This window comes from Cynocephalus volans, chromosome 7 (genome assembly GCF_027409185.1).
Source record: "Cynocephalus volans isolate mCynVol1 chromosome 7, mCynVol1.pri, whole genome shotgun sequence".
NCBI lineage: Eukaryota > Metazoa > Chordata > Mammalia > Dermoptera > Cynocephalidae > Cynocephalus > Cynocephalus volans.
Window position 1 is genome coordinate 94,673,974 of NC_084466.1, and position 26,017 is coordinate 94,699,990.

The window sequence follows — 26,017 nt, forward strand, 5'->3', positions numbered from 1 at the left end:
ATCCTATCACAAACCCAACGCAGAGTGTTAGAAGGCAGGCCCCTCCTCCAGGACCTTCTCCAACTCCCTCTCCTCTTCCCTCCACGGACACTGTCCTGGCCTTCCAGGGACCAGGAGCCAGTGCCACATCGAAGTCTATGGGCCTGTGGGTTTCACAATTTCTAAAGCAATTTCTTAATCCCAGGGTCTCCCAAGCAGATTCACTAAGTGGGGTGCCTGGTAGCTCCAAGTCCCCATTGCTCACCAGCCCACTGCAGCTTGATGAGAAGAGGCCAAACAGCAGGGGACGTGGCTGGTGCTCAGCACGCTGGCTCAGTGGAGGGGTCAGGCCCGGCCAACAGGCCACCGTGCATGTTCCCATGGGGAATCGTCCTTGGTCAAGGTTCAGCGCCCCTCCCCGCTCATTTCCCACAACTTGGTAGGGGTCGGAATCTTCCACAAGTGGGAACTCTAGGCTCAGCACAGAGTCAAGCTCTCAAGCATGACAAAGGGCCCAGGGTTCAAGTTCCCATTGCGTGTGGCCACTAACCATGTGTGGCCTTTGGCAAAACACTTTATTGTTCTGAGACTCAGTTTCTTTGCTTGTAAAATAAAGGATGATTTAAAAAATCCCTTCCAGCTCTAAAATAAAATTCTTTAAGAAATGTCCTATTAAGTAAATTAGGCTTTATTAGGTTCAAGCAGATACTTGTTTTATTATTTTTAAGTCTTTCAAATTAAATTCAGATTAGGTTAACCAAGTGTTGCCCTCCAGAGAGCCAGACACTGGCATCGATGATGAGATAAGAATAATTCATCACCTCTTATCAATCAGCATTTCCTAAATGGGTGCTTCAAAAATGCTTGAGTAGGCTTGAAAGCACTAAGTTTCTGCAATTTAAATATTCTCACTTTAATCTCTTTCACATCTTTCATTTGCTTAGCAAAATCTTTTTTCTTTCTTTTTTTCCCCCTACAGTCAGCAGGAGGGGAAATATCCCGGCTACTGTCAAAGTGATTGCGAAATCCTAGGCAGGGCAGCCTCCCATGAGAAGGCTTGGCCGAAAGAGGGTAACTGGGAAATCTCTTCTCCCTCCGCAATGCGGAGAGCCAACACCAGGGTGCTGCTTCTCTGCTGCTTGAATGCTGGGGGCCCTAGGCAGCTCGCCATTTTTGTTAAAACTATAGCTGCCTCCAAGTCTGGCTTTTGGGGTCTGATGACAGCCAACTGCCCTGCCCTTAGAGTCTGATTCCTCCTCAAAGCCTGGAAGCAGCCCCGTCCCCTCGCCCCACCAGCCCAAGCTCACTTTCCAGGGGTCCCTCTGTCTCGCCCTTTCTGCCTCTGTTCCCACCCAGAAAAAGAGCCTCAAGCACTGAGGCTTCTCCAGCGCTGGCCTGCACTCAGGGAGACTGGAAAGTGAGGTGCAGCAAATCGAGCTTCTGAGACAGCTCCCTCTTCCCTAAAAAGAAGGAACCAATTCAGCCTCATGGTTCCAAGCACAGCGAAAACTTCACCTGCTTTTCTAAAGTGCAACTACTGGTGCTGACTTGGGCACACCTGGGCACCAGTCATGGGCAAGGTGGCCGGGGAGAGAAGCCAAGGCCCTGCCTGGCGGGGCCTTCTCATGCTGGACGACGGCTTCTCAGTCAAAGCCTCAAGCAACTCAGTCACTTCCTTGCGCAGTCAGCCAGATGCCTGGTCCGATCATTAATATGACATCATTTCTCAAAACCAGGCCTCCTGTGCATTTTCTTTCCTCCCTTCGCCTAGAGTTTGGGGGAGTGGGGCAGACACAAAGAGATTTTTTAGCAGGAGTTAAAACATCCCGAGGCCACCTCATGTCTTTGCAACAGTCAGTCTCTCCTGAGAACTAAGGAAATAACATCAATAAAAATCATGGTATACATCTACATAGTAAATACATATATGATATGTTCATTATTGAAAATTTAAGAAATGCAGGTAGACAAAAAGAAGAAAACTAAAATTCTCCATAGTTGCACTACCTGGAGATAATCCCATTTTGACATCCATCTTTCTACTGCTTTTTCCCCTGAATTGATCTTTTAACCATTCAAAATACCCAGATACTGCATCATCCCACTTCACAAGGCTCCTGTAAGGACAGTGCTGCAAGGCAGTCTGTTCCATTCGGCAAGTAAAACTGAGGCTTGCAGACGTTCCATTGTTTTAATTCATGCGGCAGTTTCAGCCATCAGCTCTGAGCTTTCTGAGGGCCCTCGACACGGAAGGTTTCACCATCAGCAAGCAACGGGAACACCCCAGAGGCCAGAAGCCCAGTGAACTTCACTTTCACAGCAGGTGAATTAACCAAGATCAGAAGCTGGAAATGTGCTCGCTGTTTCAAAGTCCACTTGCAAGGAGTGGGCACAGTCAAGACTCCAGCAGAGAAAGTTATCATCAGGGTCCCGCCCACGAAATGACATGCAACCACCACAGTGTCACACATATGAGAATACATAAGGTGCCAGATTGCAGGATACAGACCGTGAGTGAACAGGAGTCCACAATCAGGTGCGGGAAATCGGCAGGTCCTCTTCAGACATCAGGGTGTGGAGCAGCATGTGGAGAAATCCTCTGATCAGGCGGGGCCTTTCTGTAGTGCCCAGCGTGGAATCCTGGCGACACGGAGCAGCTTGTTTTCCACTTGAAGGAAGCTGATGGTGGGTTTGCACAGACGTGTGTATTCAGGGCTTACGTGTCCTCCCTTCTGCAAGCCCATTTTATGCAAGAAATTTTCTGCAAGAAAATGGGCTTGCAGGTAGAGGCTGCTGTGTTTAGGCTGGAAACAGGAGGGCACCAGGGGGCCTTAAAAAGTGGAATGTCGGGAGCACTGTCCCAGGAGCCTGCCTCCTGGAGAGTGTGGTTATTTGCCATTCCTCAAGGGTGGGTGCTTGAAGACATCTTCCTGGGACCAACTCCAGAGGGGCTGGCAGGAGGCTAGGCCAGGCCAGAGAAAAAGGAAGGGAGGGATGGGCTCTGCAGGGGAAATTGGGCCATGCAAGAAGGAAGTCACTTCCTGGGCCCTCAGGCTGGAGTCAAAAGCCAGAGGTAGGCCAGAGGCTCACTGGAAGGGAGAAGAGCTAAAAAGAATTGGGTGAAAACCAGGGATAAAACAATGTTCTTCAAAAGTAAACCATACGAGTCCAACAACTATGTGACAAAATGTCCAACCTCATTGCTAAAACAAATCAGTGAAAACAAGATACCTTTTTTTTTGTCTATGAAATTCACTAAGAATAAAAATCAGAATGTAAATTTGAGCAAGTTTTCTAGAGGGTAATTTAGTAATGAGTACCAAATGCATTAGAAAATGTTCCATATCTGTTGAGCCAGCAATTCCACTTTAAAAAGATCTCTCTTAAGGATGTAATAGAGATGTGCCCAAAGAAATACAGCAAGTGCTTCGTAAAAATTTTATTTTATATAAGTCAAAATTGGGATATACTTATATAATGGAACAGCATGTAGCTATTGAAGGCTTACATGTTGCCATAGGAAGATGTTTACAACATAACATGATGTCAAAGTTTTTGAAACTGTATCTGTAGTATTGTACCAAAGAACCACCCCCTCTATAAAATATACAGATCGATGCACAGAAAGACAAATGGAGGATCTTACGTACAAAAGCAGAAAACAGTCTTTACCTCGAGGGGCTAGAAATAGATGATTTCTTTCTTTTTTTTGTGGGGGGCATATGTCTTCCACATTCTGGGTTGAGCATGTGTTATTTTTGTCATGAGATGACATGTTATTTTTAAAATGAACAGATTATGTCTAGGACTTTTCTTAAACAACCAGAAATTAAGGCCTCTGCATCATTTACATTCTAGAAGTAAATTCCTAAATCTGTTTGGGTTTTTAAAAAGTCTCTTCTCCTTTATCAGAGGGATGTAAGTGGGCCCAGCCTTTGCTCCATGCTCATCACCTCAAAACACCCCTGCGATTCTCAGTCTCTTTCCAACATAACATATCTGAGAAGATAACATATCTGGCCCTGAAATTAAAAAAACAAAACAATGCAGTGCCAGACATCCCCCTCCACCCACTCCAATAATTGTTGAGCAGGTGTCTGGTCCAACTGGGGCTTGGGCGAGGGGGTCTGTGGTGATGGCTCTGTCCCCATGATGGCATCTGAGAGGCACTCTGGTTATCTGTAGATTCTGCTGTGGATGCTGTTCCAAGCCCTCAAGTGGACTCTGAGTAAACCAAGCTGGGGGAAGTCTCCAGAGTGGTATGTGAGGCTCTCACCTCACCTTTCCAGCCCAGGTAGCCAGAAAGCCCTGAAAACCTATAGCAGGCCTCAGAGCCCCACCAGGTCTCATATTCCTCATGAGCCCTTTTCTCTCCCTCCGACACAGCCAGCCCCGGGGGACAAATTTGGAAGTGTCATGCAATAAATGAGTCTGTTGCATATCTACCCTGATCCTTGACCCCCAAAGCAGCAAACTGCAAATTGTTATTTATTCAAACTGCCATTTGATTATGCAGAAACCCAGCTGCCGAACCCGGAGGAACAGTCTTTGTGGTGGGTAGGAGCTTCCTGTCAAGGACAGTTAATTTTAATTTTTCCACTGAGCTCAACCTCAAAGTGAGGTTGATTGCTACTCAGCAAGATGGACTGCATTAGTGGAGCTTTAATTGAGTGCAGATCTATGTCCCAAAAGCATCATGTTTGTTGTATACGTACTTTGGGACCAGAAGAAAAATGAAAAACAGACCTTTCTGAGGAAAAACTGAAAGCAGAATGTGTTCCTTGGTCAGGATGGCAGCACCAAGAAGCAGCGGGCCCGTGGGGGAGGTGGTGTGGCTCCACCCCCACTTCAGTTATAATGGGATATCTGCAAATGTTTCTAACTGCTCAATGCCTGTGTTCAGATCTCCCTTTCCCAAACACTGGACGCCACTGTGATTCCCCTCATGGCAAACAGAAAGCTCCAGAAAACCAGTGATAGACAGGGCACTGTTGGCCAAGGAGCCATGGCATGTGTTTCTGGTGCAGGGCTCTTCTATGCCCAGGGTGTTGGTCCATGTTGGCATTCGATATGGTCTGTATTACTCCATTTCTGTTGCTTATAACAAAATACCTGGAACTGGGTGATTTATAAGAAAACAACTTATTTTTGCTTACTGTTTCAGAGGCTGGGAAGTCCAACATCCAGGGAACACATCTGGTAAGGGTCTTCCTTGGTGATGGCTTTACATCAATGCAGGGACCTCACATGGCAGAAAATGGCAGAGCAGAGAGCGAGAGAGAGAGAGAGAGAGAGAGAGAGAGAGAGAGACTCCTTTTAAAGCCCTCAGAACCATGCTCACAACCACCATTAAACCATCAACTTAATCACCTCTTCAAGGCCCCATCTTTCGATTACCATAATAGGATTTCCCACCCTCTTAAACCTGTCACAGTGGGGACCAAGCTTAACACATTAAACTTTGGTGGGACACAATTCAATCCACTGCATGGTCACTTCTTTTCATGTCCTTTTACCAGTAGCCTAGAGATGAGCCCTCAAATGGAGCACAATGCTGCTTTTGTCCTCTTACTGTTATGGTTCCAGACCCGTCACCTCTTCCCTGAGCTGTAGAACTGGTCTTTGTGCTATTGAGGGAGATGTCTTCTTTTTTTTTTTTTTTTTAAGGCTATAGAAGAAAATGTAATTTGTTTCACAGCCAAGTATTAGATAAAAAAAACCTTTTAAACAAGACACAAACCAGTGGAACTCTGTAACTCTGCAAATCAGCATGATTCCCAGGTAAGTAATTGTCAATGGGCCTGAGGAACTCCTGAAAAAAATTTAAGCTTAATAACAGGCTGAAGAAGTTGTAGAAATACAATTGGGGAAGATTTCATGTTCCTAAGATCCAAATTTTCAATGGTTCATTTGTGGATGTTTTCCCCCATCTCCTTGGTTTTCATGTTCAACTTGTGATGTGATTGTGTTAATACACTTGCAGCCAGTTGCTCCGAAAGCCCACAGAGTCCCACAAAAGGAAAAGTGACCCCTGGTTTCCATTTTGGCAGATATTTTAGCCTATGAGCTTCTAGACTTCTGTTTATTTTCATGATTGCTGCTACCGTTACTGTTCCCTGGGGTTCAGAAGTGGTGATAGGCGTGGCAGCAGGGATTGTAAACCATGGGCCCTGTCAGTCACAGTCTTCGGCTGCTAGTCACAGCAGGTCAGATAGCTCCAAACTGGGCTCGTAGGGGTTTTTGGAGGGACTGGAGCAGGTCTAGAGACCCTTTTACTACAGTTGACTCTCCAGTGCCTCTTGTCACCCCACAGGCGACAGGGCCCTGCTGGGGCCTCGTGTTTGGGCAGAGACTTGCCTAGTGTCCTGGTTTACCACACTTGAAGCAGTTACCTGGGAGCAATGGTAGGCTTACCCTGAGCTTTGCCTTGAGGTGTTTGTGGTTTCTGATTTTCCCAGATAGCAGCAGCCAGCAACTGGCATTTGATTTAGTCATGTTTCAGTTTTTGAGTTTTAGATTCCTCTTCTCTGTTTCAGGGTCAAGGTTGGTATATCATATTACAGCCTTGGTGAGGCGAGACATAAAAAGTGCAGGGCTTTCGTTAGGCTCCTGAGCAACCTCCTTGATTTTGTTATGATTGACCGCTTTTATTTTTATTTTATTTTTTTTTTTATTTTTTTTTTTAAATTTTATTTTGTCGATATACATTGTAGCTGATTATTGCTCCCCATCACCAAAACCTCCCTCCCTTCTCCCTCCCCCCCCTCCCCCCCAACAATGTCCTTTCTGTTTGCTTGTTGTATCAACTTCAAATAATTGTGGTTGTTATATCTTCTTCCCCCCCCCCCCCGGTTTGTGTGTGTGTGTGTGTATGTGTGTGTGTGAATTTATATATTAATTTTTAGCTCCCTCCAATGAGTGAGAACATGTGGTATTTCTCTTTCTGTGCCTGACTTGTTTCACTTAATATAATTCTCTCAAGGTCCATCCATGTTGTTGCAAATGGCAGTATTTCATTCGTTTTTATAGCTGAGTAGTATTCCATTGTGTAGATGTACCACATTTTCCGTATCCACTCATCTGATGATGGGCATTTGGGCTGGTTCCAACTCTTGGCTATTGTAAAGAGTGCTGCGATGAACATTGGGGAACAGGTATACCTTCGACTTGATGATTTCCATTCCTCTGGGTATATTCCCAACAGTGGGATGGCTGGGTCGTATGGTAGATCTATTTGCAATTGTTTAAGGAACCTCCATACCATTTTCCATAGAGGCTGCACCACTTTGCAGTCCCACCAACAATGTATGAGAGTTCCTTTTTCTCCGCAGGAGGGAGATGTCTTCTTAAAGCCCATATTGGATCACCCCTCCTCAAACACTATCTAAAACTCTCCTTGACACCCAAGTACAGATCCTACCATCCCAGCACTTCCATGATCAAATCCCACATTCCCTGTTCAAACCTTTTTCTATTCTCCTCTCACAACCTATGCTCCGGCCAAACCACTCCCTTCCGCCCAGACCCAATCCATCAGCAAGTCCTGCTGTGACATCACCCTAGTCCAAGCCACCTTCCTCTCTTAATCATACAACTGCAACAGCCTCCAACAGATTTCCCTGTTTCTATTTTTTGCCCCTCTCCAATCCATCTCCACCTGTCAGCCTGATTGATCTTAAAAAAAGCAAACAATGCTCACCCTTTCCTTAAAACCTTCTAATGGCATTCCACTACCCTTACAAGAAAATCCAAACACTTCGCTATAGCCTACAGGGCCCACCATGACCCAGCCCCTGCCCCCCTGTCCAAACTCTTGTACCACTATTCCCCGTGCTACTGCAGCCACACTGGTTTCCTTTCTGTTCTTATCACTGGCTGCTCCCTCTGCCTGGAAGAAACACCTTTTCTCCCGATCTTCCTCAGCCTCGCTCCTTCTTATTCCTCAGTCTTAGCTTCAATGCCGCCTCCCTGCAGAGGCCTTTCCTGACCACCTTACCCAAAGCAAGACCACAGTCATTCTGTATCGTGTCACAGTTTTCATCCCTTCACAGTTCTTACTGCTATCTGAATTTTTCTTTATTTATTTGTTATTTGCCATCCCCATGAGAATCTGCTATTCCCAAGGGACGCGGACTAGCCTGTTCATTTCTTCATCATCAGCACCCAGGACAGTGCCTGGCACGCAATAGATTCTAAATCTATTCCTTGGGGATAAGTGATTGATTGCAGGACATAACAAATGTTCCTGAAAGGCCTTCATCATCTCCAGCCTGCACACCTTCGGCTGCCTGCCTTTGCCCCCTCCTTCCCCTCCAGCCCCAAGTGTTGGCACTTGTAGTAAGGCACGCTCCAAGCCCCTTCTCAGGCAGAAGTGACTCCTGCTTCCTCTGGCAGCCTGCCTCTGCCCCACCCTTACCATGCTCCCTTTCAGTCTAGTCATGTTCCAAGGCCACCGACCTCAACATGACTTTACTCTTTGTTCCTGGAAATTCCTGCCAAGAAAGATAAGGCTGTAACCCTGCAAGTACCTTCACTGCTGGCTCCAGGACCTTCAGGACCTGCTCAAACAGCCCTCCTGAGAACTGGCTTTGCCCAACTCGGCGACGACGCGCCTACCCTCACGGCGGTGTCCCCCTCCCCCCGGCCCGCCAGTCCTGTTAATTCACGAACTTGGCCCAGTGCCACTCAAATCCTCGCACAGGAGGCCTCGCCTGAAGGCGTTCGTTAGGGCCTCGACCTCCAAACCCTGTGGACGTCCAGAGTTCAGTGAAGAGACCCCGTTGAAAGCGTCTCCTGAGGCTCGGTGAGGGTGGCCCCGATGAACGGGTTATTCTTGCGACCTTTTGCGGGTGGCAGGTCCCGTCCTGCGGACACCGTAGTGTCCGGCTGCAGGCCCCGCTGCACTCGGTGATGATGAAAGAACGAGTGGACGCGCGGGCCGCCCGCCAGAAACACGAAACGGCGCGGGGGACCTGGGGGCCGAGTGAGGGCAAAGAGCAGGGACTTCATCTGCGATGACCAGTCCTTGCTTTGGGAACCGGCACCGACGGCGCCCCGAGTCCCCCGATCCGGGCGTCGGCGCCGTGCGGCCGACCGACCTCTGTTGTCGCGCGCAGGGCGACGGCGCTGGACCGCCACGGGCTGCAGAGGGCGGGCTTCACGCACGTGCTCAACGCCGCCCACGGCCGCTGGAACGTGGACACCGGGCCCGCCTTCTACCGCGACATGGCCATCGAGTACCACGGCGTCGAGGCCGACGACCTGCCCACCTTCGACCTCAGTGTCTTCTTCTACCCTGCGGCCGCCTTCATCCACTCGGCGCTCCGCGACGACCACAGTAAGAGACCTGCGGCCCCGCCCCCGCCCGCCAGAGGCCCCGCCCACAGCCCCGGGCCCCGCCCCGCCAGAGGCCCCGCCCCAGGCCCGCCCCCCGCCCAGGCCGGAAGCAGGATCTGCGCACGTGTAGTCTGCACGGCTCTCCGGCGCGCTGGGCTTACGTGTGGTTGAGGGAGACGTTTCAACCTGTAGCGTTGTGAGGGTTTGAGGACCTGTCCTGCCGAGTGTGCTACTGGCGGTGTTCGGGCCTTGATGGCCGCTCTGGGGGATGGGAATGAGGCGGGTTTAGAGGAAAGGCCTTTTGAGCTGAGTCTTTCTTCAAAAGGCAGGGGCCCCCAAAGCTGGGACAGCAGTGAGATGCTAATTGTGCTTGGGCCCAAACCTGACTAATAGCCAAGTGCTCCGGTGCTAGAAAACCCTCAGGGATATGACTGGAGGGGGGATCCATGAAGTGACTTTAAATTCTCCTGCTAACCAGCAAAGCCCACAGCCTACCTCCCTACCCCCCAATCCTTCCAAATCCCCCCAGTCAAACGGTAGCGAGACCTCCTTTAGAAAGCTGACACCCTGAGCTTCACTATGGCAAACTATATTTGAGAATCTGGGTTTTGCACCCACAATGTCCAAGTTTCCCAATATTAATTACCCCATCTTTTAAATCACAATGCTAGTCCTTATGCTCAATATGTAGTCTGGGCTGCCCTAATCCAGTAAAGGCTACAAAACTTTTTTTTTTTTTTTTTTTTAAAGATGACCAGGAAGGGGATCTTAACCCTTGACTTGGTGTTGTCAGCACCACGCTCACCCAAGAGAGCTAACCGGCCATCCCTGTATAGGGATCTGAACCCTTGACCTTGGTGTTATCAGCACCACACTCTCCCAAGTGAGCCATGGGCCGGCTCTACAAAGCTTATTTTGGAGAGAAGGGCACAGCTTAGGTATGCGTCAGGGGTAAGACAATATGCAGTTACTGTGCAGGGGGTACTTCAGTGGCATTCCACAGAGGCCAGCAGGACTTCAGCTCCCTAATCTGTGTTCTGACTTCAGCCCCATGTGTCACACCTCTTTGTGGGGCCATCACATAATTCAGGGTATTCAGTTACTGTAAACCTTCCTTGCCATAAGAGGTTGCAATGATAAGGCTCACTAACTGAGCGACTGGACTGCTTCAGGAACTTGCAACCTAGGGCTGGGCCTAGGTCAGGTCTGCTGGACTGTCTCAGACCCTGATGGCCATCCCAAGGTGGCCCTGGCCCCACACCCAATCACCAACAATTTGTCATTATTTTGGTTCGGAAAGCAATGTCACAATGAAAAAAACTCACAGAGCAGACATGCTTGTATTAGAAGATTCCTCATTGCTAAGTTGTCCTTTTATGAGTTTATTTATGGACCATATTTTGTGTTCTGTACGTTCTGGGTTTCCAAGCAGGATCAAAAAAGCAACTGAACTCTGACTCATCACCATGAGGTAAAATTCGCCTTACAGTATTTGAAGTTAACTGAAAACATACTTGACATGAAAAAAACAAAAGACTACGACAACCCACTCTGTTTAATGTGATCACTTGCCATTATTATATCTTTTTTTAAAAAAAACAAAAAACGAAGAGCAGTTTATTAAGTAAGACTTAGACCTTCACATTAATGGAAGAGGCTTGGAAGGCTTTGGAGAAGGCAGGGCTGGGTTCAAATTCCAGTAGCACAACTTATTAACAATGTGATTTCTCTGAGCCTTCGTTTCTCCATCTGGTGATAAACATATTCACCTTGAAAGGATATAATGATGGGCTGGTTTGTTAGCAAGTTGGTTAAAGCGTGGTATTATAACACAAAGGTGAAGGATTCGGATCCCTGTACTGGCCAGCTGCCAAAAAAAAAAAAAAAAAAAAGGAAGGTTATAACGATGCTCAGCACTAAAACACACACAAAGCACTTAGCATAGAACCTGGTGCACAGCAGGCTCTCGGATGTATTGGATAAAGAGAGGTCACATACTGTGAAGCATATAACCACACCAGCATGCACACGTCATCATCATAAAGTTTCCAATACCAAAAGAAAAAAAGGAAGGAAAAAAGACATTCCAACTTTGAACTAGTATGAGATACTCACATAAAAGCCTGTTTTAGGTTCGTGGCACACCATTTTGCAGTCCACGTCCCCCAAAGCCCCCACCCCCACCTCTCAAGGAAAGAATCAGGCTCTCAACTCTCAAGTCAGTTGTTTAGGCCTGGATAGATCACAGAGAATCGCTGAGGAAATGTCAGGCTGGAGTGGATCATGACTTTTGATCAGGTGGTCAAAAGCACCTTTGCTAAGAAAGGGTCAAGAGTGAAGAGTATACACGCAGGTCAGAGAACATGCAGAGGACAGAGTGGATGGGAGGGGAGTGGGGACTAGAACAGCTAGCTGGGGACAGGGAGCAGGATATGACCTCCTTGCCAGGTGGGAGGCCAGACTCCATCTCAGGGCCCTTTGCACTTGCATATCTAAAGACTTCATCAAAGCAGGGGCTCAAACACCAACCCTTCAGAACCAGGCAGTGCAAATGAATGAAGCTGGCGGCACGTAAGGCAGTGAGGTGTGGGCAGGGGGTGCTCGTGGCCAAGCAGAGAGCCCAGTACCCCCTTCAAAGGGGCAGCTGCTTCTCAGCCCGGTCAAGGTTAGTTTTGTTAGAATCAGTGCAAATGAGGTAGATCTGACTTGTCAGGAAAAGTCTCCGATCTGGATTTTATTGTAAAATTGCTTGATTTTTAAAATGTTTCTAACAAATTGAAGTTTCTGAAAATGCTGCAAAGAGCAAACAAAAGCAGCCAATGGCCATCATCAGTTTGTATTGGTGCAGGCTCCAGCTGTGGATGGCAGGTGCTTGGCCTGCCTGCCACATGCAGTGGGCGGCCTGGTTGTGGCTAGTTGCACACTGAAAAGCCAAGGAACGCTGCTGTGGCGCTTTAGAGTCAGATCCACTCATATGTTTCTTATTATACTCTTGATAAAAGAGATGTTGATGGACAGTCTGGCCAAAAAGCAAGACATCTCTCTTCTCCCTTGTCTTTCATGTTCTTTGCTGGCCACTTCCAGCCAAATGTCCACTGTCCGCCCTGCCCCTCCCAGCCAGCTTTGTTCACTTTTTGAAAAGCTTTCCTTGTGGTGCTGTGGAGCTGTGCTCATGGCCTGCGGTCAGCCCCCAGGGCCTCTAGCCCCCCACCCTGATTTGACCCTTCCAAAAGAACTCCCCAGGCAACCTCAATCGCTCCTGAAAAATCTTAGAGATCATCTAGTGCACAGCCCTGCCCTGGCAGAGGCCCAGAGAAACCAAGTGACGTGCCCAGGGTCACAGAGCTAATCAGGGGCCATGCCTTCAGGACACCTGCTTGTCAGCGGGGATTCCTTCTGTCACTAAGGCGTCACAAAAGAGGCCTTGCCCTTATTTTGAGCATCTGGTGACTTTGCTGTATAAGAGGTCACCCAATATCGTGGAAGGTGAGGCCCTCCAGCTGGTCATCGGACGTGAAAACACTAAACTTGTCATTCTTTATCAGCAAAAGCAGCACTGACAAGACACCCCCACGAGAACCCCATTTGGACACCTTAACTGCTCCTGACGCAGCATCCTCAGGGGTGAATTAGTGTGGTTTTAATTTAATGGAATCTTTTAAGAAACTCCAGGGCAGCTGTCACGAGGCTCTAAAGATCACATTTAACATCTCCACTCTCCTCTCGATCGCCCTTTCCTTTTCGAGAACAAGCTGTGCGCAGCCTGTTCTGGGTGCGGCGGGTGTGAGCGGGTGAGTGGGGTCTGCTCTCCAGCAGGAGGATGATTTGCCCGGGCTTCTAAGCCTTAACCAGACAAGATTGTCACTGAGGACTTTAGGGGTCGCCTGCCCTACTGCTGCACACACCCCTCCCAGCAGTTTGTAACACACCTTGCAGCCTTACTTGGAGGTCTTCTGCACACCCAGAAGCAGGAACTCTGCCTTTCTTTGCACGTAGCTGAGAAAGGCAAGTTCCAAAATAGCGAGTGGGAGATGGGCAAAGGGCAGCCCCTGAAACTGAGGACGGAGGGTACTTAGGAGGGTGGACGCCTGGCTGTGGGCGGGGGTAGTGGCTCGGCCCATATGTCTGGTTTGAGGGACAGAGGCCTACCTTCTGGTCACCCCTGAAAACATGCAATTGAGGAGCAGTAGAGATTCTGGATTTGGGTTTTCTTCATAAGATTGTAAGATTTCACCTTTTGGTAAAAGACCAAAGGAGAAATATTTAATTGAAACCAGCATTTTTCAGACATAGATTGTGACCTATGAGTGGGTCATAAAATCAATTTGGTGAGTATGACCAACATTTCTTCTTTAAAAAATTAAATAGATTAGAAAAGGCTAGAAAGTATCAGCGTGTTGCGTGTAGCAAAGGTGCATGTGATGCTGTGAAACTTTGCCCTGGTACAGGTGACCTCGCCACCACGTAGCCCAGACTGGCGCTGGGCAGCCTGGTCACGAGTCTGGCCCCCTAGCTGTGCACCTGAGACAAGTCACTTCTCTGCACTTCAGCCACCTCATCTGTGAAATGGGGATAATCATTTTATCTATGTCATCAGGTTATTGTGAGAATTGACTAGGACAAAATACATAAAGTGCTCCAAAGAGTACGCAGGTGGCGTGAGGCTGTGTCTGTGTCAGCTGTGAATTTTATCCTGCTGTGGGTACTGGGGTGACACAGAGAAGTTTGAAAGCCTTGGATCTAGAAAACGCCAGCTCTGAAGTGCCACCTTCGCTCAGGGCCCTCCCCGCCTAAGTCACGGAGAGCCTCCTGGTGTCCCTGGCATGGCCCGCATTGGGAAGAGGCTCCAGGAGCCTTCCTCGTCCATCTGCCGAACTGTCCTGAGAGCAGGTCCCCCCACTGATGCTGGGCCCCAGCAGAGCAAAGAGGGACCAGAGCTCTGAGAGCCAGGGACAGGCCTAGGAAGAAAAGTGGCCGGCCCGATGGGCGAGTAAGGCCTCCAGAGGACAGCAGACCTTTCACCCCGGGGCCACCTGCCCAGCTCATGTGGCTGACAGCATCACTGCAGCTCCAGGAGCTCCTGCCAGAGCCGGGCGTCCCCGTCCCTCCCCTCCCCCTCCCTCCCCTCCCCTCCCTCCTCCCTCCCCTCCCCTCCCCCTCCCCTCCCCCTCCCCTCCCCCTCCCTCCCCCTCCCCCCACTGACAGACGTCGGCTCCCGAAGGCATAATGAACTCCAGCTTCCATCTGTTTCCAGTATTTAGTCATGACAGAAAGAATCACCCTTTTTGCCTGGAGAGGAAGAATCGCTTTAGTTACCAGAGCCGGCGGGGCCAGCAGCCTCTGGAACGGTCTGTGGGGTCAGGATGCCAGAGGCAGACGGGCACCCGCCGGGGAGTCCGCACCCCCCGCCCCCAGACCCCACAGCGCTCAGCAGCGGGGCCTGCCTGTCGCCCTCCTGGCTGGCCGGGGAGAAGGGAAGGTGGCCTGGCCACGCTCTGGGGAGCCCAGCATCACGCACGGTGGGATGCGAGGGCGGCCTGGTTCGCGTGCGAGATTAGTAAAAACGAATGGTGAGAAAGTTGGGAGCAACTGGCCTCCCCAGCAGCCTGCAGAGAAGGCACCGACTGCGTCCCCATTTTACAGATGGCCACTGAGTGACGGAGGCTGCGGGCAAGAGGGGACCAGAGCGTGAGCGGGCCCTGCCAGTCCCTGCCAGTCCCGCAGGTCCTCGCCCGCCACCCCACCCCGCTTCAGTGTGGGCTTTTCTCCCCCACTCTATCTGCAGATAAGATCCTGGTTCACTGTGCCATGGGCCGTAGCCGGTCGGCCACCCTGGTCCTGGCCTACCTGATGATCCACAGGAACATGACCCTGGTGGATGCCATCCAGCAAGTGGCCAAGAACCGCTGTGTCCTACCCAACCGGGGCTTTCTGAAGCAGCTCCGAGAGCTGGACACGCAGCTGCTGCAGCAGAGGCGACAGGCCCAGCGCCAGGGCGGCGAGCAGGGCGGCGAGAAGGAGCCGTAGGGCGCAGACACCCGGGAACAGACAGGGGAAGGCTGAAAACAGCTCTGGCTGTGACTTCGTCTGTCACAGAGAAGGGACAGCGAAACCAAAGCTTGACTTCTTCTGAACAATCCTAGTCGGCTTCCTGGGTGTGTGCTGGGACAGGGAGGACTGACAGCCAGTCCCCGGCAGAGCCGGCTGCAGACACCACGGGCCGCAGCCTCCTGGATTTCCTTTCCTGTCTTTTCTCTTCTTTTCCTTTTGGTAAGATGGAAGCAGAAGAGGATTTTAAAATGTGTAGGCGTTGTGCTGTGATTAAATGTTTGGCTTTGGCTGAAAGTTACGTTCTTGTAAACAATTATTTTAAAATATAAAGTGCCCGGGCGAGCTGTGTTCCAGGAGGGTTTCCACAGCTTATGAGAGGGTCCCCTCCCCGGAGCATGCCACATTTCTCTACCATCTCCTGCACCCCGTTTTGTCTTTTCAATGGAATCCCCAGGCTCGGTCACCATCTACAGATGCTGCTCACCTGGCAGTGGCGGGCGTGAGGGTCCTGAGCCCCTGTACCGAGGCCCCTGCTTTAGGCTTCCGCACCTTCCTCGGGGAGCCGGGCCTCTTCAGAATCTTAGCCAGGACTGCCAGTACCCAGAAAATATTCAATGAATTGAGGTAAATGCAAACAAGTAAGAGCCTGACTTTATAATTTTGGGGGGAAAAGCAAGGGGGGGACACTCTTTAGGGGACCAGAACTCAGGGAAGCGCCTTCATTTCATTAATTCTAGTAAAAGCAACAGGCTGGGTTTGAGCTACACCAGCAAGTACCTGCAAGTGAGTTCGCTGTGGCCCGGGAGGGCGGGCCAGCCAGGTGAGTCAGGTCTGGAGTTCGCCTCCCTGAGAGCCTGGCCCGTTGCCATGACTGTGTGATTTTCATCCTGGAGGAGAAAAGAGCAGCAGGCACGAAGCGGGAGTGACGGTCCCTGGAACCAGGAACCTGAACCAGACAGAACCCCCAGAGGGATGCTGCAGACGGAGAAGCCAGCAGTCGGGGACCAGGAATGGAAACCTCCCAGAGAAAGCAAAAAGTGTCGAAGGCCTACTGGGAAAATATGAAAAGGGGCTCAGTTCTCCAGTTTGGTTGTGGTTTTCAGCACAAAGAAAGAGGAAGTCCTTGAGGGAGGGAGGATAGAGTCCAAAGGTTCAAGAGCTGTGTAAAGCCACCCAAGAGCCACCCTGTGACCTCTGGGGAGCTGCCCTGCTTTTGTGCCAAGGGGGATGACTTGCTGCCTGGGCCCCTGTGGCTGGGCCTGGCTTCCTGGGACTGGCCGTAGCCTACTCTCAGGGAGTCACCTTGGCCCAGGAGTCTGGGTACTTATATTAACATGTGCACAGAGGGGACTCCCCTGAGACTTCTTCGTAGTAAGAATAATGGTCATCTAATAAATTAAAAAACCTGAAACATTGTAAAGGGGTTGCAAAGCAAGAAGGCAAAGATGAAACGGGTATGTGCAATAAACTGGTGTATCTTGGTGCTAAGACTGGAAAGGGGGATAGGTTCCTTCTGAAATCGTGACAGTGCTGAAGTGGATGGAGATCAGGCTGGACGAGCCACAGCTCATGTGCTTGTAAGGGACAGAACCCACCGTAGGGGTACAGCGACTAAGGATAATGGAATTGCTTCATGACTCAGACTTGGGTGTGAGGGGAGCCACACACAGCTCTTGGGGAAGAGATGCAGACCACAAGGGACCTGGGATCATGCTGGTCCCTGCCTAGGCTTTCCCATCGAGAGGTCCAGACAGTCCCCTGAACTTGGTGATCTCTGAGGTTTGATCTATACCATGTCCAGAGAAGAGTCGATGTTTTTATTGTGATGAAATACATTTAAGTGAATTCACGTGTGGGAAGGCTGGAGCGTCTCCAGGTCCACTGCCGGCGTTTCCTCGAGAGTCCCCGCACCTTCCTCCACGCTCCCGTCTCTTTGCGGGGCTGTGAGTCCTGCTGAGAACTTCCAAGCTCGGGGTCTGGTCTCTTCAGGGTGACTCCTGGGAGCCAGAGGTAGGAGAAAGGAGGAACAGAGGTTTTTGCCAAGGTGTTTCAAGTCTTCAGAAGTAAAATATTCATTAGGTCACCGAGTATTTATTGAGACCTACTATGTGCCAAAAACTGGGTTAGGAGGCCAAAAGAAAAACCAAAAATACAGGTTATGATAAATTGCGACGAGGGAAATAGGTACTGGGGTGGAGAACAATGGGGAAACTGAGGGAGAAACTCACTGTGGGCGGGTGGTCAAGGAAGACCCCTCTGAGGAGACAAGCTCAGATTGAAGGAGCTCACATTCCAAATGGGGAGGGAACATTCTAGGCTGATGAACTGCCCGTCAGTGAGGCTGGAGCTTGTGGGGTGGAGACTAGATTTTACTCTGGGTGCAAGAAAAATCACCGATGGGCTTTAAGCAGGGGAATGTTATGATTTGTTTCCAGATCACTCCAGAAGTAAAAAATCACTTTGGTTGACGTATGGAGAATGGGTTGTGGGGAGGAGCTAAAGAGAGGCAGGAAGACCAGCTAGGAGGCTGTTGGAACGGTTGACAAGGAAGGGGGAAGGTGGCCTGGGTTGACAGCGCCAGGGGATTAATATTCAAGATTACTGTGGAATTATCCTGGAAAATGGACAGGACCTGCTGAGAGGGGAGGGAGAAAAGCAGGATAAGTAATTTGGTTTCCTGGTGGTGCCTTAACACCGAGATGGGGTGGACCAGGGCAGGAACCGGGGAGGGCTGGAAATCACCAGTTATGTCGTGTCTGTAAGTCACACAAAAGGTGTCACAGGTCATTTGACCTGGAATCTATAGAGCTCACAGGAATGTAACAACTGGAGATATAATTCTGGGTGTTATCTGCTACGGGGTGGAATTTGAAGTCATTATACTAGATGAGATAAGGAAAGAAGAGAGAGAGGACACCTGGGGTTTGAGCGTTGCAGAACCTCGACTGTTTCGAGCTAGGCCTAGGTGGAGGAGGCGGCTCCAGAAAAGAGAACAGAGAAGGGACAAAGAACGATGTACAATTTCTTTGCCTGGGTACAAAGAAATTGAAGGTACTGCTTTGTAATCAACAGTACTTGCACTTTGGGTATCTAAGACTGATTGTAGACCAAGGCTTGAGTGCAACAACGAAGGATCCTGTTTACACAGCACTTAGCGGTTTTTACAGCATCACGGATTTGTTAGCTAAGTCTTTTTAAATCAAAGAGGTGACAAGTTACGGCCTTTTCAGAGTACAGTGTTCTATGAAAAAGAGCTGTGATTTGGAGAGACCTGGGTTTGTTTCAGTTACAAATTTTAGCTGGGTGAGTTTGGGCTATTAAGCTAGCTTCTTTGGGGCTCAATCTCCTGATCTAAACAACTGCCCCATTTCCTGCACAGGGTGTGTGTGTGGATCACGTGAGAGGACTGTTTGTGAAAGCTCTTTATGGCAATATTTGTGAGTCCTTGTTTCTAAAATAGGATCTGGCAAGGAAGGCCAATGCCTTCACACCTGGGTAGGTACTGCTTGAGCTAGAAAAGTGAGGCTGGCAACTGACAACAACTTTTTACGACTCTTACGCAGTAAATGAAAGAACACATTCCTGGGTTTAGAAGATGTGGCCTGACTGTTAATGAAGCCCAACCTAAAGGCAACTACATTTCAGTTCTGATGAATCCAAGCCCCCGTTTTTCAGGATCTTTGGTGTCACATTCAGGTCTGAACTGGTTTCTCTAGTGACAGTGGGTAAGTGAACAGGAGACTGCAGAGTGTGCTGAGGTCATCTCAGATCAGCAATCTCTGTCTAGGTGGAGCCTTTCTGTTCTGTTGAGGAATGTTGGGACTTGGGGCCGGCAGAGGGGCTCCCAAACCTGGCTATGCTGCAGTCCCTAGGGAGCGTGGGAAACACAAGGTGTCCCAGTGCTTTTCTTCGGTTCTGGTCTGGCAGGTTTGGGGCCGTGCCTGGGACTTGTCCACAAGCTCCCTAGAGGACTGTGCAGCAGGCAGGGTGTGGGGCCAATGGCGCCCAGATGTGACAAACCAAAGGGTGTGATTAGCAGGCCACTGCCAAAGGGAACACAGAGGGGAATCAGCCCCCAAAGAATCTTAACACAAGAGGAAAGAAACTCAATGTATATGTGACAGTTTCAAGGTGGGGCCTGCAGGAGGCTTTGTGCAGCGTCCCAGTCAGATTGTGATCTGGCCCCACAGGCAGCCTCCCATGCTCAGGCAGCCTCTTGCTGGCTGTGCTGCCCACTGGGCAGCCCGGACCCTTGGCCACTCCAGAACCGATGCAGCAGCTGATTCACATGAGCAGACACCAGCACTTCCCACTCTGCAGATGGATTCAAGGTTTCCCTTTCCATCAGCACAGTGCCCTAAGCACTCTCTTGTCCCTTTGCAACAACAACTCTTACAGAAGAGTCTTCTTGGAAGCCCTCCCTCAGCCACTACAGATGAAAGGACTGAGAGAAAAATCTCAATACTAAACCCAATATGCTTTGTAATCATTGTTAAAGGAAATAATAAGGGTGACAGCATGATGCAAACAAAACTCCATTAGTCATCTTCCCCCTACATGGGGCCTTTTATGCCCCAACTGTATGCACTACCCTGCCTTTTCAGTTTTGAGTCCTCTTTAAGGTGTCTGTCTCTGTACAACACCTAATTATTTTGTGTTGAACAAAAAGCAACTTTTTTTTCCTCCAAGAGGAATAAAAGTTGTGACTTGCTTAACAGGAGGGTCATAAGCAACCCTGTTTAGACACTTAACGGGCCAGTTTCACATGGGTGCCAAGCCACGTGTTCATTTCTAGACTTGTCACTTGAATAATCAAATGCCTTAAACACTCATACAGAACTTTCTCTGAATGCCATAAAATAATGTTTGTGAACATTCAGGTTTTTTTTTTTTTTGATGTAAGTTTAGGTTCTAAAGAAAACATACAACCAATCATTCACGACAGAGCAAACTTTCACACATTTTTTAAGAAAATGATTTTTGAAACATACAATCTCAAATTTGGTACTTTTGGGTATTAGTCTTTATAAAAATGGAGTTTGCTACCACAGTACTAGGCTGAGGGGTTTATGCAAATGAGGCAACTGGATATTCATGTGGGATCTCTTTGCAAATGAAGATCAAAGTCAAAAAGAAAAAACAATTTCACTTTATTTTAAAGACAATGGCATACAGAAGGTATGCGCTCGCATAAAATAAACTTTCATGAAAAGCATTAAAATCCATTATAAATTAATTTATTAAATAGGTATTTGGTATATGTGATGGTTTTATTAGATATTACTCTTATTTATTGCCAACCCCTTCCCCAAAGTCAAAACAAATCAGAAAATCTCATAACTCCAATTTACACTAAATAATTTATTTTCCCAAAATGTGTATGTGTTCTGAGATGTGACACATGATACAGTTCAATTGGTCATTCTCTATCAATCATAATATGACAGGACACAAGAGGCTAAAAATGGCTCATCATAATTTATTTTATGTTAAAATGTACAGCTTTTTTTTGTTTTTGTTTTTTTGTTTTTTTTGAAGTGACTGACTAAAAAGAGAACAGATAAATACAAGAGTGTCGCTGGCTCCTATTTTATACAAGGATTACGCCTCTCCTGCTTGGCCCTTACTGTCACCCTGTACAGGTACAAAGGCTACAAAAAGGAAGCAATATAAACAGACACAAATAACTTTTTTGCTTTTTTACATGCGATTTGTAAGCTTAGTTTGAGCTATTCACAAGCTACTTCTCTATTTTTCCTTAAAAAATAACTCCAATATTTTATAAAGATAGAAAAATCTACAGATGGAATGAAAATGTAAAGTTAGAGGCATTTCCATAAAATAGCAACTTTACACCAAATTCACTATTTTTTTTAAATCCTGCCAAGTATTTGGACATATATGAAATGTTTCAAAACCTGACAGATAAACACTGAGATATGCTTCATTCAATAAACAGAAGTCTGCATTTATAAAACAGAAAGCTGCCTTTTCCCCAAAGAAATCTGTCACCAAAATGGAAGAGGGTCTCAACTTTACACCAAACATTTAGCAATAAAACCCTTTTGACTAACCAAATGGGAATAGCTTTTTATAGCTCTTTACAGTTTTATAATTAACAAAAATATAGTTTTATTTAAACCCTCAAATTAGGGCACCCTAATCAAGGCAAAAAACTTAAGAAATGGCTTACTGTTAGCACAACACTTGTACAGTACTACAAAATGCACTGTCACTAACAAAGACATTAGCGGCATGCTGAAGTGTCACCTTAAACAAAATATACAATAACTGAAATGCTAAAGGCATTTACATGGAGTGGACAGGGAAGGAAAAAAAAAGCTCTAGGTTCAATATTAAAATGGATAATTTGGGGGGGCTTGATATCCACATTGTGTAATGGAAGCAGGCACAAGAAGTGGCTGCCTCCAAACTGTAGTCCAAAGAGAGGCCTTCCTTTGTAGAGAATTTTATATAAAAGTAACAGAAACAAAGGTACCAAAAAAGAAAAAGGAAAAAAAAAAAGAAAAACAACTTGTATAAGGCTTTCTGCTGCATACAGTTTTTTTTTTTTTTTTTTTTTTAAATAAATGGTGCCAACAAATGTTTTTGCATTCACACCAATTGCTGGTTTTGAAATCGTACTCTTCAAAGGTAATTTGTGCAGATCAATCCAATAGTGATGCCCAGTGGGTTTTGTGGACTGCCCATGTTGTCTACCTTCTCATGTAGGACCCATTGAGAGACTGTTTGGACATGCCTGTGTTCATGTAGCCATGATGTCCGGGGGCCGTGTACATCATGTTACTGTGGGGCGGGGTCTGCATTGGCTGCTGGGCATATGGCTGGGTTCCCATCATGCCCATCTGCATCTGCATAGGGTACTGGGGTGTTTGATTCATGTAGCCATGATTGCTGTGGTAGCCGCTGTTCATCATCGGCTGGGACATGCTGTACCCATTCATGGCATTGAGAGTGTTCATGTTCATGTTCACAGAGTTGACATTGTAGGCTGGGGCTGGCATCAGGTTCACGCTCATGTTCATGCCTCTTTGCATTGTTAAAGTCCGTGCAGGACCCTGCATGGCTACAGTCTGGGAGCGCCCATAGATTTGTGACTGATGGGTGGCAGCGGCTGGTGACAGAGATGCTGACTTGGTTCTCATGGAGACGTGGCCCTTGCTGGCAATCTGGGTTTGCAGTCTTTGGCTGTGGGAAATGCCAATATTTGATGCAGCCATGTTCCGTTGCAAAAGAGGCGGTGGCAGATTCATCGGAGGAGGAGTCAGGTTGGGGGGTGGGGTCATGGTAGCTTGTGCTTGGGGTCCTCCAGGGACAGAGTGTGGAGACTGAGAAAGCTGAACAAGCCCTGTGTTACTTAATGGTGTGGACAAAGAGGCACTGTTTGCATAGGAAGTCACAGCAGCAGAATGGCTGTAAGGCAATGAATGATCAATAAGTGTATTAGTTAACTGCTGTAGTTTGGCAAGGCTGAAGGTGGCTGACGGCTGTGGGTAATGCCCAGCCCCAAAATCACTTTGACCCATTCGCTCATATAAACCAATGTTGGCGTTGCCCGTCTCGGGGATTTCAGCCAGCTGCATGGGTGGGGTGAAGTTAGCAGCCATGCTGCACTGAGCCAGCTGCTGGCTGCTGCTTGGAGGCCTCTCCACCACACAGCCTTGAGGAGACTTGACGCTGCAGGTCGGGGGAGAGCTGATGCTGGTCTGCTGCAGCATGCTGCAGCTCCCACTGATATTGGACATCTGCTGGGTGACAGCACAGCTGCTCTGTGTCAGACTGCTAGAGGTGAGGTTGCTATAGGAGCAGCTGTTCTGTGAAGAGCCATTTCCACAAATGCTGCCACCCATAGTAGAATCATAGCTGCTTGGGTTTTCGTAGTTCTCAGTTGTGCTCTCAATACTGCCCAGGTCACTAAATCCACTGTCTACGACTTGCTGCGAATGATCTGAAACGGACGGAACATCCATCATTGGGCTGGTTTCCATGTTCTGCAAAGATGGCACTGAGATGGCACTTTGATCTGGGCTGATTTGGGCATAGCTGTTTTCCAGGGCAGGGACACTTGGACTGTTGACAGAACGTACTGACTGGCCAGGATGGGAATGCACGGATGAAACCGGGCTGCTGTGGTCTGACTGCTGGCAATCATCCAGGGTGGTGGCGATTTGTGGACTTTGGTCTGCATGGGTATAGTTCTGTAAGCTTCTACAGGCCTCTTGAGTCTCAGCACAATCCTGAAAGGTGTCATCCTGTTCGCTGTTCTCCTGGGTCAAAGACTGAACTGCCTGGACAGTCTCTGAGTCGATTTCCATGGTTGCTGTGTTTCCCTCTTTGAACTCTGAATCTACTTCTTCACTGTTCTTTTGGTCCTGCTTCTGTGCCTGTTCTTCAGGGGGTTCCTCATCAGATTCGGGTGCAGTTTCAGTGTCCCCAGCAAGCTCCTTAGGCTCACTGTTACATGAAGCTGCAAGGTCAACGCCACAATCCATCAAGACCTCTGGGTTCGAATGGGCAGGCTGAACGCTAAGGTCTAAAAAACCCTCCTGGTTTTCCAGTACTTCTTTGAGGGCTTCTCTTGGGAGCTCTCCCTTCCCCACTGTGGCAGACTCCATGTGACTGTCATCCTCATCGTCCGCATCATGATCCTCATTGTGAGATGGCTCTTCCTCTTCTTCCTCCTCCTCTTCATGATCATCCAAACGCATGGCGTCTTCTTTTCCCATGGAAACTTCTGGTTCTTTTTTTCCCTGACTTTTAGCACCTTTTGGGTCTTTTTCTCCACTTCCTTCTTCTTCCTCCTCCTCCTCCTCCTCCTCTTCCTCCTCGGCTTTGATTAGATCATCTTCTGGTTTTTCACCTGGTGATGTGTTTGGACTTACAGGCGCACACGTGTCTTCCCTTCTGTTTTCATCCCCAGGCAGCAGGGCTTCCACTGTTTCCTTGACCTCCTCCTCAATTCCGATGGGAGTGGGGCTGATTTTGTCTTCTGAAGTCTCCTTCTGTTCTTCCACCGTTACCTGGTCATCTGGTTCCATGGGCGTTTCTGGTGGGGTGTACAAATTCAGTTTAAATCCGGTCTTCCTTTCTTTGTTTTGTCTCCACTTAGACAGACCACGCTTTGTTCCTTTTGGCCATACTTGTTTGCACTTTAGAGGTTCGGGATTGTCTTTACTGCCTTCTTTCAAGTTATGTGCATCATCATCTGTATTGTCTTAGTGAAGAGACAGAGGGGAAGGAAGAAAACAAAGTCTTAGCAAGCATAACAACAACTTGAATTCATTCCTCTAAATTAATTAGCAAGCATTGCTTTCGATTTAGCATTTTAAGAGTTGATAGTAGACATAATCAAGTATAATGTAGAATAATATTGTGGTATACACCAAGTAAATAACCTAGGCCTGAGGAAATAACATATAGGGAGCAGCACATGGATACAGGCAACTATAATAAACTTATTTAACAAACAAGACATTCTCTGATGCAAAAGCCTGGAGTTCTGTGCTGTAAAAAAAATCAATTTGAACATTTACTAATTATGAAATGCAGGGGAAAGGGATTCATGCTAGCTCATATCCAAATCACCACTGTACTGGAAAAAGACTAGAAGCCTAACTTGCATATCTATCCTGAGAAAGTGAACTTCTGTTTGTGGACATTTACTGGATTTAAATGATCTCAGGTGACATTATTAACTTTGATTTGAATGTTCTCTCTGCCATAAAAATAAAACTGTGTACCTCTGAAACAAATGAATAAATACCCAAAACAAATGCATCTGTAATCATCATTTTTAGGATCATCCTTTTTGCATGACATAAACTACAACGTAATTACTATGAAATTACTGAACATTTAAAATACAGATATTCTTTTTATCACAATTCTGTCCACATTGTATCTTGGATCAGTATGCTGCTCAAATGTAAGGTTTCAATATTAAAAACAATTAGAAACAAACCATAATTGTGAAGTTCATTTCAGTGCAGCTAATCTTATTTTTACTGTACTTAATAGGCACATATAAATATAAGCAAACAAATAAATATAAGAATAAATATACATATAAAACACCCAAGTGTTCTTAAGAGCTTTAGAAAGATAAAGACCACACCAATCTCCTAGAATCAGTAGTTAACTTAAAGGAAAAAGCTTTTGATAACACCAAGGCCAAGGGTTCAGATCCCTATATAGGGATGGCCAGTTAGCTCACTTGGGAGAGCGTGCTGCTGACAACACCAAGTCAAGGGTTAAGATCCCCTTACTGGTCATCTTTTAAAAAAAAAATAATAAAGGAAAACGCTCTATAAAGAGCAATAGCCTTATTAGAAACACTATTTGGAGAGCAAAAATAAAATCTAACAATCAACGTGGACCAGAGATGTCCCTTTTGCTGGAATGGAGTGACTTCTAATCCAATTAGCGCATTAACAGGGCGAGTTCTAGCTCACTTACATAATAAAAGGATTTCAGATAAATTTACCTGAGTTAGATTCAAACTGGCTAGCTGAAAAAAATGCATAAATGACACAGAATGATTCCTTCAGAAGTGCCAAGTACCATGCTCGAGTTAACAGTCACCTCAAGATGTTCAGACTGTTTCATTTCTATTCACAACTGGCACATTCTA

The 26,017-nt window shown here is 47.6% G+C and overlaps 2 protein-coding genes across 11 annotated transcripts in view; one reads left to right on the forward strand and one right to left on the reverse strand.

Moving 5' to 3' along the window:
• DUSP29 (dual specificity phosphatase 29) overlaps positions 1-26,017 on the forward strand; it is a 49,160-nt gene that overhangs the window by 18,121 nt on the left and 5,022 nt on the right. For 3 of the 7 annotated variants that reach the window (XM_063102121.1, XM_063102117.1, XM_063102123.1), the window contains 2 exons: positions 9,096-9,316; positions 15,101-15,664. In XM_063102121.1, coding sequence (XP_062958191.1) covers positions 9,096-9,316; positions 15,101-15,342 — 463 coding nt within the window. In that variant the 3' untranslated portion in view covers positions 15,343-15,664. Of the gene's footprint in view, positions 1-958; positions 3,735-5,143; positions 5,179-9,095; positions 9,317-15,100; positions 15,665-26,017 lie in introns of those variants that run through there. The other 4 variants (XM_063102119.1, XM_063102120.1, XM_063102118.1 and 1 more) reach the window with 4 other exon arrangements.
• KAT6B (lysine acetyltransferase 6B) overlaps positions 20,620-26,017 on the reverse strand; it is a 185,990-nt gene continuing 180,592 nt past the window's right edge. For all 4 annotated transcript variants that reach the window (XM_063102116.1, XM_063102114.1, XM_063102113.1 and 1 more), the window contains one exon: positions 20,620-24,601. In XM_063102116.1, the coding sequence (XP_062958186.1) occupies positions 22,083-24,601 (2,519 nt within the window). In that variant the 3' untranslated portion in view covers positions 20,620-22,082. The remainder of the gene's footprint in view (positions 24,602-26,017) is intronic.